The sequence below is a fragment of the Nilaparvata lugens genome, chromosome 13, assembly GCF_014356525.2.
Source record: "Nilaparvata lugens isolate BPH chromosome 13, ASM1435652v1, whole genome shotgun sequence".
Taxonomy (NCBI): domain Eukaryota; kingdom Metazoa; phylum Arthropoda; class Insecta; order Hemiptera; family Delphacidae; genus Nilaparvata; species Nilaparvata lugens.
This window is the reverse complement of record NC_052516.1, coordinates 21245302-21260383: the sequence shown is the minus strand read 5'-3', so window position 1 is coordinate 21260383 and position 15082 is coordinate 21245302. Positions and strand designations below refer to the sequence as shown.

At 34.3% G+C, this 15082-nt stretch overlaps 1 protein-coding gene across 1 annotated transcript; it reads left to right on the top strand.

The window, feature by feature from the left end:
• The first annotated feature begins 937 nt into the window (after window positions 1–937).
• On the top strand, window positions 938–1960 carry LOC120354114. Its single transcript, XM_039440389.1, has one exon. The coding sequence runs from the start codon at window positions 938–940 to the stop codon at window positions 1958–1960; it is 1023 nt and encodes a 340-aa protein (XP_039296323.1).
• Window positions 1961–15082: the final 13122 nt, after the last annotated feature.

Here is a 15082-nt window from a genome sequence, read left to right as displayed (position 1 = left end):
TATAAGATTGCCACTATAGATATACTCCTTATAATATTATAAATATTTTATGAAATATCATTGATTTTCAATCAGCTTTTATGAAAACTTGATGTGCAATTCTTTAATGACAGTATTTTTTTTAGTTATACCTCTATTATATTGGCAGCTTCGACCAGCGTGAAAGATCATGCATACCATAATGAATGCAATTTAAATTGTAAATTTATCTTACATCTTGCAACGAATTGTAATTAGCGAATTGTAATTAGGTCATTACAGTGTCGAGGTCACACAAGTCCCTATTAAGACTTCAAATAAGCTCTGTCTGTTTTTGATCAATTCGAAACACAAAAAAATGTCAGAGTAGTTGAGGAGTTCCGTGGCCTATGCTTTCTGAGATGATGAAAATGTAGAAGACTTCGAAGAATAATCTAAGAACCAGTAGATAAGAATATTAATGTAGATAACTCATTACATAAGTTACCATCTATTACTTTAACAGGGCTGACTAATTGAAGGTATCAAAAGATCAAAATAAATGCCAAGTCTATGTTAAATACAATAGTAGATTAATTAGCCTAAGATTATTAGTTCTAGATGTATTTAACTATATAGTAGATTAATTAGCGTTCTAGATGTATTTATATATTAACTAGTGATTTTTGTGTATGACCTATGATGCTATTCTGTATCAACCTCATTATATATTCATATTCACATGAGTCCAAAATTATTATAAAATCTTATATTCTATATGAAACTATTCAGTTATAGAAACTCTTTCAGTGTGTTTTCACAAAATATTATTGCGAGAATTCCTACTCTTAATAAATTAAAGTGGACTTCAGATTAGTGGACTTCAGTTTAGTATCAGTTTAGTATCAGCCTCTGATGAGAGCGGACGCACTTTGGATAGCTCCCTTATCTATTTGTGAAACGAGCGTGTTTGATCATAATGAATTGCCGTAAATGTACGAAATTAATAGTGCGGTCTTCAAAGGACAAAACGAATAAGGTCCAGTGCAGTGTATGTAAAGAGAATTTCCACGGACAGTGCTTGGGTCTTAGTGATGCTGACCTGAACGGTCTCCTCATCTCTGGTCGTGCGTGGATGTGTGCTGACTGTGCGTGTGAGCGTAGGAGGAGTCGTAGCCACAGCGATGGTGGCATTGTGTGTAGTGTCAACACAAAGGACGTAAGTAGCTTAGACGGCTTAAAAAAGTTGATTCACGAACTAGGTGAAAAAATGGACAGTGGTCTAAAACGTCTTGAACAAGACTTAGGTAAATCGCTTGATTTGTGTCATGAAAAGCTCGACGAAAACTCTTGTATACTGGCTACACAGCAGGCTATCATTGATAAACAAAACCAGTTGATTGAGTCTCTCAGATTGGAAAATTTAGCATTGTCTAAAAAAGTCACGGAACTGTCGGTGAGATTGGATGATGCAGAACAATATTCGAGGTCGAACACTCTTGAGATTTACGGAGTTCCTGTCACTCAGAATGAAGACGTCTCCAGCATTATAAAAGAGGTTGGTAAAGCCCTGGATGTTGCAATCACGGAGGATATGATCGATGCCTGTCATCGTTTGAAGCAGCAAAATAACCGGCCATCTCCTGGGATAATCGTACGCTTTGTTCGCCGAGCTATTAAGGAAAAAATGTTGGAGAGGCGACGGGTGAAGAGGACTCTGTCTACAAGACATATAGGCATGCCAATGGATACTCCCGTCTACATAAACCAGTCTCTATGTCCGGCTAGAAGAATTTTATTTGCTAAAACAAAAAGGGTGAAGAATCAGATGAACTTTAAGTTTCTATGGGTTGACAAAACGGGTAACATAAAGATAAGAAGAGACGAAAACTCGGCCATTCATCTAATCAAAACTGATAATGATATCACAAAACTTGCAGGCAGTGGAAGCGGCGTTGATAAGACGCCAACACAGCTGACTGCGAGTCGAAAAACTAACTAAAATAAAACAGTTATCAAATAAATCCCTGCTATGATAAACCCCAATGCACTCTACTATTACGATACCAATGTTATTTTATTTTTTGTTGTAAAGCTATTTATCTTTCTAATTCAATGTACTGCTATAGTTTATTATTTCATTATTAAAAATGAATTCTCCTAATGTAAACTCTGAATTGATAAAATTAAATTATCAAAATATTCGAGGTTGTCGCACTAAAACCAATGATTTGTTCAGATCTGTACTAGGTGAAACTTATGATATTGTAGCGTTGTCTGAGACATGGTTGAGTAATGAGATTCATGATAGTGAATTGTTCGATTCTCGTTATCGGGTATTTAGGTGTGACCGTGATAGATTGGTGTCTGGAAAGCGGTGGGGAGGGGGTGTACTTTGTGCAGTGAAAAACAGTTGGCATTCCCGACTCATTCATGTCCGGCGACAGCGCGCTATGAATCTTTACTTGTCAAGTTATCTGCACAAGATAAAGTAATCTTTATCAATGTTGTCTATTTCTCCCCTGAATCTGGTCTTCTCGATTACTGTGACTTCTTTGATTTTATTGAAAGTGATAATAATATTTTTTCACATGATTTATTAATATTGGGTGACTTTAATCTGAATGAAATAAATGGTTCAAGTTTTAATTTTGTTGGTGGTCCTAGTAAATATGCCAGACTGATGAATTGCATGTGTTTATTCAACTTAGTATCCTTTAATAATGTTTTAAATGCCAATGCCAAAACTCTTGATCTAGTGCTGAGTAATCTACCTCTGATTGTTTTGCACGAAACAAGCCCTCTGCTTGCTGAAGATCCACATCACCCAAGCTTAGATATTAGTTTTTTGATTAAAAAGAGCCTCTTGCATCCCCCTTTGAGTATCGAGTATTACAATTTTAAAAAAGCAAACTACTATGAATTTTATCTCACACTTAGAGATTCAGATTGGCATAGACTTTATGAATTCAACGATGTCGATCTCGCTGTAGACTATTTTTACGATTTATTGAATTATGCTTTCGCTTCGCATGTGCCCAAAAATAAAAATATTATTAAATCGAAGTATCCGGTTTGGTTTACTAGAAGCATTATCCAGATGATTAAATTAAAAAAGAAATGTGCACGGAAAAAATCGTTTTCGGGATATTATTTGAACAAATTCAAGGAATTGAGAGCTGCAATAAAAAGTGAAATCAACATAGCACAACAAAATTATATAGAATCTCTACAAAATAACATAAATTCAAACGTTAAACACTTCTGGAACTATGTTGCGAGTAAAAAAGAGTCTAGATCGGACTCAAAGTGTTTTGAGTGGAATGGGTGCAGGTATACCGATCGGGAAGTACCGCAGGCTTTTGCTGATTATTTCTCATCTGTTTACAATAACAGCAACAACCGTAATAACATCCAACATAATAATGATAATGAATCATATGACAGCATTTCCTCATCTCCTCATCTTGACATATTACAAGTTTCATATATTTCTGAAAATGAAGTAAATTCAGCTATAAATAAACTTAAAGCAACTAGATCTTGTGGGCCTGACGGTGTACCAGCATACATTATAAAAGGTTGTAGAGATATTCTTATTCAACCTTTACAATTTATCTTCAATTTGTCCTTGAGATTGAATAAATATCCTAAAAAATGGAAAGCTGCAAGGGTGACACCTGTTCATAAGACTGGTGGAAAGAATATAATCTCGAATTTTCGTCCCATTACTATCCTCAATTCTCCAAGTAAGGTCTTTGAATATATTTTATATAGCAAAGTTTTCAACCATGTAAGACCCGCAATCTCCTCATTCCAACATGGTTTTATGCCATCGCGCTCAACTATAACTAATCTGTTGCAGTTCACCCAATCTGTCTCTTCGCAGCTAGACATGCATGGTCGTATGGATGTTATCTATTTAGATTACAAAAAAGCCTTTGATTCGGTGGATTTTGGGATTCTGTTGAAAAAATTGAAATGGTTTTGCCTGTCTGATAGTTTGATTGCATTTTTTGAGAGTTATCTAACCGATAGGATGTCTTATGTGGTTTTTAATAATCACAGATCTCTTTACTTTACCAATTCTTCTGGGGTTCCACAGGGTCAAACCTTGGTCCCTTGTTGTTCGTCCTACTCATGAATGATCTGCCTGACCATATTAAAGAATCTAGTATTTTGCTTTTTGCAGACGATGTAAAACTTTTCAGACCTATTTCTAGTCTGGAGGATTGCTGTCTCTTGCAGCGGGATCTGAATGCGATTCATGACTGGTGTTTGAGAAATAGATTGGAAATAAATATATCAAAAACAAAATACATGATATTCACACGTCAGAAAAATCCTTTTCATTACAATTACAATATTAATAATGCAATCCTCGATTGTGTTATCCGTATAAAGGACCTGGGCGTCATAATGGACCCTACTCTTGAGTTTAAGGAACACCTAACACATGTTATGAATGGTGCTAATAGGTCGCTAGGGTTTTTATTTCGAAATTGTAGGCCTTTTACAGCATGTGACGTTGTTTTGAAATTGTACTATGCTACAGTGAGGAGTAAACTTGAATATGCTGCTTTAGTTTGGGCTCCATTTCACAGCAGCGCTATTCTTGATTTAGAAAAAATTCAGAATAAATTTTTAAGGTATCTTTATTTTAAAAAGTTCAACGCATTCTGTCCGATAGCTTTTTCAACAGACAATCTGAGGTTGATATTTAATGTTCAAAGATTGGAAGAAAGGAGATCTGTCAGTTCCCTCTTGCTATTATATAATATCCTAAACAATCAAGTATTCATGCCAGAATTTATAAGTATGTTGCAACTTCATGTCCCGTTTAATAGACCAAACCAAATATTCTGTTCCACATGCCATTTATCAGAACGACTCATCATTGCAATTCTTATATATACAGAACTTTACGTTTGTACAATAGAATAAGCCACTGCATTGATCCGTTTGCTGACCGTTTCAAAACCTTTAAGAAATCCTGTGAACTAGCATATCGCTCTATAGCTAACTCATGATTGATAAATAATTATACTAAACTCCCTCATTTTTTTTCTCTCTTCTAAAGCCCTATTTTTCCTCTATTCTCTATTTTATTCGTTATTTTATTTTTCTTATCATTTTTATTTCATTCTTCTTCATTTTCTATTATCATTGGTTTATTTTATTTTTTCATTTCGCCTCTTCTTATCTTATTAGTATTCAAAAATTGTGTTTACAATTTTATTTTATTTTTCATTCTTATTTTGCATCAAATATTATGTATCTAAACTAGTTGATGTCAATAAGGCTCTTCATGGATTTATTCTGTGAGCTTTTGTATGTAAATAAATAAATAAATAAAAGATCTTGTATAATTTTTCAAATAGATTTAACTTTCATAAATAGACAATATTTTCTACCACCACCACTTATGAAAAAGTAAATTAGTAAGACTTTTGTTGGTGTGGACTGTGGAGTCCCTTACAATTTTTAGAAGGTCTCACCCAGCCTGAAAATGGAATTTAAACCGTCAATGGGGTTATACTTCAGCCGATACCATCCAATACACTAGGTACTCTACTTTAGTCCAGTCACTATATACATTGGTGCATGCAATATTTATATTGTAGTTCTGATTTTTTAATATATCATTTGGGTACATAAGAGAAGTCCAGAACCAATTTCTTCATGCAAAATTTCCTTGTGCTAGATACAGGTTGGCCCAAAAACCTCGTATTTTCGGCTCATTTTCCAGTTTTCAGCTATTTCTGCCAAATCTCGTAATCGGACAGAAACATTTGATCGTGCCTTCTTTTTAGATTATAAAATTCTGAATAAAATGAGATCATTCGGAACTCTCTATCTCCAATTGTTACTGAGTTATGATTTTTCAAAAATGAGTGAAATTAGAAGAAAAAATAAATTTTGATGAATTTTAGTTTTTGATCAACAATATCTTCCGATTGTTACCATTTAGATGTATAATTCAAAATACGATCTTCCGACTACTTTTGACAATTGAAAAAATAATTTCAATTATTTCTGAGAAACTTTCTTGCTTTCACCACCCACTTATCTTTTGAAACAAAAAAGTTTCCAGCTTGTCAAAAATTTCATATTTTCTGCTTGAAATGTCTCGACATTGACGAACATAATCATTAATTAAAATATAACTATAGGTCGGATAAAGATTATCCAGACACCAATAGAAAGGAGACATTCTCCCCGTTAATTTGATATTAATTATTACGCATTACGACGCCCCATGATTCTGAGAGAAGTGATATTCAAAAGAAAAACAAATTTTCGCGATGTTTCCAATTTTATCATAAAATTTAAATTTCCTTTCAATCCTTCAAACCTGGATCTTCTCTAGCACTACTAGGATATCGCGGATGGTATTCTACATCCAATTCTGACGTTGAATTGGAAATTTGAAAAAGTTGCAATTGTACACAAATTGGCAACCATATGTGATTTCTTCGGATGGAGGGCCAAGTCTCAAATTATTTTACACAAACTATAATAACAATTCACAGAGAATATTCCAAAGAGAGTTATATGTCAATATTATCAAAGAATAGGAAGTACTTTGCAGAATTATTAATAACCTGTAATCATGTTGGAATACTAATTTATAAGAAAAAATAATCAGCATCTCCTATACCGTACCGTACCGGTAGAGTACATAACTTGGCCTATATACACATGGCCTACCTGAATTTCTTGCTATAGGTTATTCAGGTCATAGTTTTATGATGAATGTAATAATAAATTCAATGTAAATATGAAAAACTAGTAAATAGTACGTCTCTATTGTACGTAAAGAAAATAAATTCTTTAAAATTATTGTGTCAATACATTCATTTCCTTCTATCCTATAACGTTGTGTTTAAAATTGTCAAATCACTCGATTTTCTGTTTGAAATTCGAATACGGTATATTCATCATAATATAAAAACTATGTATATGTTTTGTCAATAAACTCCTCTGGTTGCAATTCATTGGCAATCAGATAAATTATTATATTATTAATTCATCTAAATATTGTGGATATTATTAATTTGCAATTCAAATGAATGTGAAAAACAACCATCAAATTTCTTCAATTATTATTCAAGGATTTGATCTATTTCTATATTTCTTAGAAATTGCAGTTTTAAAGGTTTTCATTCCATTTTGAAACATACTCGAGTCTAAAAAACAAAGTACCTAATATGTAAAATAGTAAAATATGAACTGTACTGTTCACTGTGCAATATTTAATGTGGATGTTCTCAGTATCACATAGACTAAGTACCGGTTGCACAAAAGCTGGTTAAATTTTAATCATGATTAATTTCACGAGAACCAATCAGAGAAGCATTCTTTTCGAAAAATCCTTCTCTGATTGTTTATCGTGAAATCAATCACTATTAAAACTTAACCGACTTTTGTGCGACCGGTTCTAAATGTTAGATGGGTTTTGAGAGGATTATTACTCCAGTCCAGCGATTCACTACATGCTGCTAATTGAATTAAATTAATGCTCAAACATAAATTAAATCAATTGTTTCAAGATGTTTTTGCATTTGTAATATCCCCATATTTCACTTTGAGGAATAAGCATAATTGAAGACTATTTTATGTAATGCATTCAGAAGCGAGCAAATACAACGTTACTGTGTTGTTTGCACTGTTCATAGAGAAAAATACAAATTGAAAATTTCCCTACTTTTCTTATTGTATTTTGTTAAAATATTTTGTAAGATTACAATGATTTTGAAATTTCTATTGAAAGATCCATACGAGTTTGAATAATACTGAAATCATTTAGAAATCTCTACTTATTCAGAATAGTTTTAATCAATTTAGAGAATACTGCACAACCAGGAGGCAGATTGATGACCCTCACTACGACTGTGGTCATATACAATCAGATGATTACCTCTTATAATGCTGTTTTGTTCCAGTATGCAGAAGACATGACATTTTCATCTTTATGTAATTTTACTTGAAAATTGAGTGACAACTGAACTCTCAGGTGACAACGGATCAATTTCAGGGGCTCTGACATGACCTAACGACTGATTTTCAGGCAGCCGAGACCGACGACTTAACGTGTTCCTCCGAAACAGTGCGTGGGTTATTGATGAGATGATGTAACTTCCAAATATGTTATTATTCTGCCGAGATTCTCAAATCAAATTGTCGGTTATTTGCCATTTAAATTTGCATGCCAGAGAGAGTGTGTGTGAGAGAGAGGGAGAGAGTGTGTGTGTGAGAGAGAGAGAGAGTGAGAAAGTTGGAGATAATTGAGTACTATATTTTTGTAGATTACAATATATACTGACTTATACACTACTTATATACAATGGCTTTCAATACAGCGATATTATAGATGAATTTCATAATATAGACTAAGAAAATAATTATTGAACTGTATAATGATAAAAAAAATCAATATGGGATGACTATCGATAATATTGTTATGCATCTACATAAATTGGCGGAGCTTTGGACATTGGAGAGAGAGATTGATTGATTGATCATCCTTTAGTAGGGCGCAGGTCCACTCTGCCACACAACCCTTTTTATGAGATATAGAGAGAGAGATTAGATTAAATTTCTTTATTTATGTATGTTACAATATTTACTGGCTAATACACTAATTTACATTGAATGAGGGTAATGCTAATTATTCAACGAATTTTACAAAGTATAAACAATTAATCAATGAGAAAAAAGATTGAATGTAATTAGAATAACGATAATATAATAATGTGATGTAAATTCATAAATCGGCGGTGTTTCAACAAATAATTGTCGATTCTCTAAGAAGGATATAAAATATCCTCCCCACTAACACACGACCGGGAGAGAGAGAGAGAGAGAGAGAGAGAGAGAGAGTGAGAGAGGGAGACAGAGAGAGAAAGTCTGTGTGTGTGTGTGAGAAGGAGAGTATTTTAAAGAGAATTAAGAAGAGATTACATTTTTCCCAGTTTTAATAAACACAGATTATGTAATCGTAGGCTCATGAACCGAGAGAAAAATTAATAAGAAAACAGCGCTAGAGAAAAATATAAAGAATGACACAAAAGAAACGACGAGAATATCAGAAGCAGCAAAACAATAACAAGTGGAGAAAAAGACACATCAAGACTGGGGAATTTCCACTAATAAATTGTGTGTCATGCAATTTAGAAAAGGAAGCCTGATGAAATTTTAGCCTAATAAAGAATGAAGAGGCAACCCTGTATTCAAATGAATCATCAGCGAAAAAACTCGTTTCCTCAATAATATTGTCAGCCAGTATAACTATATAACTAAATACTGTTTATAGTATATAAAAATAATGTGTAGCTCAACTATATATCTGTTTTTTATAGCTATAATCTGTGTTCAAGCTATAACTATATACTGCGTTGAACAGAAAATGAAAACATAAAATTCCGAGCATTTAATGACGAACAACGTTTTTTTGACGTCAACTGCATAAACTGGATTAATACATATAAAAAAACTTGATAAAGATAGCGTCGAAGAATATCATTAAAGTCTCTCTCTCTGTCATGACTATAAACGAAACCACTATAAACGATCTGGTCCTGCCTTGAAGCTCTGCCAATGCAAAAGCAGTGTTTCGTTCATGTATTGGGCAACATTGCTCCCGAATCATTATTATTAGCGTATGGCTTTGAATGGTGGGGAGACCCAAGGGTAGTTCCACCTCGCCGTATATAGTCCAAAGTCCCCTAATGGGAATCCGGACACTAAGGTTACAGTGAGCACAATACTTTAATTTAAAAGCCAAATTTAGACAATAAATTTGGAGCCGAAAATTTTTATCACGTTATAATTTTGCCATTGCTCCCGAAGAAGAAGAAGAAGAAGAAGAAGAAGAAGAAGAAGAAGAAGAAAAAAGAAGAAGAAGAAGAAGAAGAAGAAGAAGAAGAAGAAGAAGAAGAAGAAGAAGAAGAAGAAGAAGAAAAGAAGAAGAAGAAGAAGAGAAGAAGAAGAAGAAGAAGAAGAAGAAGAAGAAGAAGAAGAAGAAGAAAAGAAGAAGAAGAAGAAGAAGAAGAAGAAGAAGAAGAAGAAGAAGAAGAAGAAGAAGAAGAAGAAGAAGAAGAAGAAGAAGAAGGAAGAAGAAGAAGAAGAAGAAGAAGAAGAAGAAGAAGAAGAAGAAGAAGAAGAAGAAGAAAAGAAGAGAAGAAGAAGAAGAAGAAGAAGAAGAAGAATAAGAAGAAGAAGAAGAAGAAGAAGAAGAAGAAGAAGAAGAAGAAGAAGAAGAAGAAGAAGAAGAAGAAGAAGAAGAAGAAGAAGAAGAAGAAGTTGAGGATGGAGAAGATAAAGAAGGAGGAGGAAGAGGAGAGGAATAAATGAGATGCGGAAGACGAGAAGATAGTGAAGAGAAACGAGACAGTGGAGAAGAAGGGAGAGGAGGAGGAGAAGGAGAATCAGAAATGAAGTGGTGAAGGGAGAGGAGAAAAAGGAGAAAAGAGGATAAGATAAAGAGGAAGGAGGAGGAGTAAATCCTTGCTGCTGATTTTCCCGTGAATATTCTAAATTTATAGTCCGGGCGCAAATGTCATTCCATGGTCATTTTTGAGTAACAGCCGTAGAAGATGTCTCAATTTTTTCGTTAGGTCCACATTTATAACGAGGATGCATAATGAGGATCGTGATGATGATAAGTCGAAATCACAGGCAAACACCTCGAAAACAAGATAGCTACAAAAATGTCTAGGGTTTTGCTATTTCTATGGTATTTCAATATAATTGTTCAAGATATTTGACCGTGTTTTGAACGAAAATATTTCAAAATTCTTCATCTTCAACTTTTGTTCTATAAAAGTTTACTCTGAAATGCATAATTATTTTATTAGTAACCTTCAAAAGCTGTACAAAACTTTTTCTCAATTTGTTTCAAATTCATTTCTATTATAACTATTTTGTACAAGAGATACAGAGAAATAATGTTAAATCTATGAACTTTAGATCTTTTTTCAGCTTTGAAACGATATACACGTTAATAAAACGTTAAATAACGTTAATAAAAAATGTGTTCTCCAGCGTATGATTTTTGCAGAATATTTTCGTCAAAACACGGTTGAATATCTTACGGTTTTCGAAATACAAGCGATAAAACAAAACCTTATGAATTTTGGCGGCCATCTTGTTTTCGAGGTGTTTGTCAGTGATTTCGACTTACCATCATCACGATCCTTATTATGCTAGTACTAACGAAGAAATTGAGACATCTTCCATGGCTGTTACCCAAAAATGACCATGGAAAGACATTTGCGCCCGGACTATAACCTGTTTTTTCTACAACTGCGCGTAAAGAAAGAATTTACATACTCAATTCTCCTCGTAAAACATCTTATTTCTGAGGAGAATCTACTTTTTCGCTGGCTAACCATCTACGCATGCGCAGTAGATTTTCTTTAGGCTCGTTAATCATTCACGCATGCGCAGAAGAGTTTCTTTAAGCTCGCTAATCAGCTGATGATAAGCAGCTCGCCAAAAGAGAAACCACTCTCAGTCAGATCTTAACCTAAAAAGTCGGTAATTGTACCGATTCTACAGCCATGATGGATATCAGTGTAGACGAATTATTATAAACTCCGCCAGATATAAGTGATTTAACACGTTTGTGCATTTGTAGAAAAAAATTTGTATGTAATTAGCACGTAATGCTTCTTTATCGCTCTTGCAAAATTATTACGCTCCGCTTCGCGTCGCGTGATAACTGTTTTGCGCGAGCGATAGAGTCGCGCATTACGCTCTTAATACATAAATAGCTATTTCCGCTTACAATATAATTTCAATCAGAGGATATTTTGTACAAATGAATAGATAAATAAGAAAACGAAGATGAAATGAAAAAAATCTTTATTAGGCTATAAATTTATGAAAGATGAAGGTAATGAAGAAATAGAAATAAGAAGAAGATCTGGAAGTATGATAATATGGTACATTAAAAGGAGACACCAATAGGATTATTAATAGACACAGGAATTGATAAAATGCCGGAAAGGTCACAGTCGCCGGTATGGCCGTGACTGGTAATAAAAAGTGAATAAATTTATGTCTGACAGCTTAAGCTATTGATGCGATGTTAACAAGTTTTCTGGCAGTTAATGAAGATAATTATTTGATTAGACCAACGGACCATCACATTACAAACATAACTTCAACTTCCTTATCAACACACATTTGTAATCTTTTTTACAGGTGACTTATTATTAGTTCAGTAGTTTCCTACAGTATGTACCCTGTAACTTCCTAGGATTAGCTGATATGGAAATATTTGTGCAACCTTCTTTCAAAGTGTAGGAAGGGTGACCACTTGAGCCAACTCCTCTGAATATGATTTATGAGTTGTAAAATCGCTTCCCGGTGGTTCGGAACCCACCTAAAACTGAAGTTCCCATTTATCTCTCATACCCATGAGATAATGAGAGGTAATGAGGTTCGCCTCATTACTCATGTACAAGCCTACAGCTCAGTGGGCATCGCCCACAGCAAAAAAATTGCGATCCAACATGGAATAGAACAATGACCAAGCAAAAACAAGAATCAAATTTTCGCTGTTATTGATAGAAGAAGAGCATATTTAAATAAAACATAAATCTCAGTACCCTTTTAAATAATTATTTTTTCACAACTTGTTTCGGACATTAATGCCATTTTCAAGTCAATACTTAGTTAATTTTGGCATTAATGACCATTACGTGATAAAATAATTTAAAAGGGTACTGAGATTCATGTTTATTCATATTAAAAGTAGCCCTAAAGAAAAAAAGAGAATAAAATGGAGAATATATATGATTTAAGCATTTTACAAATTCTTACAATATCCCAGCTTCATATTATAGGACTATTAATATTTTTAAGAGAATCAGTGTAGCTTTTCAATCAACTTTAACCATATTAAATTTTGGGGTGCATTTTGGTTTATGATGATTCAAATGTAACCAAAGTAAATCAAGAGAAACATAAAAAGTGTATGAAAAACATTAAAAATATTAGTAAACAAACACGCAAAACGCAACTGAACAACTTTTTGGAAAATAATTAATGATTGAGTAATAGAGTGGTAAAACCAGAGAAAATATAATACTTGGTGCCGGTCGCACAAAAGCCTGTTAAATTTCAATCGTGATTAATTCCATGAGAACCAATCCGAGAAGCTTTTTTTCGAAAAACTCTTCTCTGTTTGGCTCTCGTGAAATTAATCACGACTAAAATTTAACCGGCTTTTGTGCAACCGGGCCTTACTCGATTGTCGCTGGTGAAACGTAAAGCTTAAAAATGATTTTTATATTATTTAGCCAACCTTATCTAAATGGGTAAAGGTTGCAACGAAAAAAGAAGAAGAAGAAAAATAAAACGTTAACTATTTTTACAGTATTTATGAGCCTAAATACAAAGTGCGCCAGAGAAACTTATTTATTTGAAAAAATTACCTTGCGTTGAATTGGTCGTGTAGAGGGGCAGAAGGGGGCGCAACTGGAGAGGGAAGTTCTCGAGTTTATCTTATTTCAAGTAAATAGCCATCATGCTCTGGTCTAGAGAGCAGCGGGCCATCGCAGTTGAGAGCTTCTTTTCTAATGGTCGATCACCTTCCGCACTCGATTTGAAATTCCTCCCCACAGACTCGTTCCTGGCCATAATTCGATTCTGTCGTTGGTTCCAGGAGTCGCTAAACCCAGAAATGGACTTCAACAAGCCATCAGAAATCCAGAAAATATCAAAGCAGTGAGGCAGTCAGTTGTGCGTTCCCCCCGGCGTTCGGCTCGCAAAAACGCAGCAGCTATGGCAATTTCTGACTTCGCTGTTCGACGAATTTTCCAGGGACTTCATCCCTATAAAATGTCTGTTGTTCAAGAATTGACTGAACGCGATTTTGTTGCCCGTCAAAATGCATGTGATATGCTGATTGACAACCTGCCTGAAGACGCAGTCATTTTTTTTAGTGACAAGCCTCATTTCCACATGCGTTTCCTCAATGCGATTTTCTTATGGTGTTATTTGAAATCTCTGGTCCATGTCGATCGACCACGGACCATAGCACACCTCAAGAACAACATTCGCGACCCCATTGTCAACATACCGATTGATTTACTGCAAAGAAATTTCAAAAATCGACTTCATCAATGTTTTTGCGAGCCGAACGCCGGGGGGAACGCACAACTGACTGCCTCACTGTTTTGATATTTTCTGGAGTTCTGACGGCTCGTTGAAGTCCATTTCTGGGTTTAGAATCGAATTATGATGCTGATGAAAAAAATATCATTTCTGCTTCATCTTCATCTAATGGGGGTCACTATTGGTCTGATGCTATTTTCAAGACTGCATGGAAAAAATGGAGATATTGTATTCTCATGTAAAAATTGATCAAAACAATATCTAAAGTACTTTTGTTTTTATTGACCTTTCAAATAAGTAAGTTTCTCTGGCGCACCTGGCACTAGATGTTGATAAACACTATTATAGAGAGTCATTGCATGAAGATGCAATGCTCTTTTTAAAATGAGAAGCAATTTTTATGATGTATCCAAAAGTAGCCTATGGCTATGTATGGCCCATCATTGGATCTCTATATTTTGACTTTAACCGATGGTGATGAAACATACACGATTAAAACCTATCAAAATCTTAAAAAATGAAACCCACACAGCTATCTAGTAATTTTGCACTGGAATGGAGATTGCAATAAGTGGATGCCACTACTTACGATAATATTATTGAAACTCATGAATGTCTAAAAAATGAACAGACTCCATTTAAACGGTTTGTAGGAAAAACTGGTAATGATTAGTATGGTTAAAACACAGTCTACAATAACAAAAAATGAGCTTCTATAATAACTATGGTTAGGTGAATTGAAAAATTAGGACCATCTATCCACAATACATAAATGGCCCTGATAAGCAGTTGTAGTTTGAAATATTTTTTGTTCTTCCTTCATTATCTGCTTCTTCATCTCCTTCTTAATATTCTCCCTCCTCTCTTTCTTCTTCTCTTCCTTGATCTCCGCCATCTCATTCACCTTCTCCTCCTCCATCACCTCCTACTCCTCTTTCTCTTCCTCCTCCTCTTCCACTTCCACCTCCTTCTCCATCACCTCCTCCTCCTCCTCCTC

What these genes read in the sequence shown, in the direction of transcription:
- LOC120354114 (XM_039440389.1), top strand. Translation starts at nt 938, where the DNA reads ATGAATTGCCGTAAATGTACGAAATTAATAGTGCGGTCTTCAAAGGAC.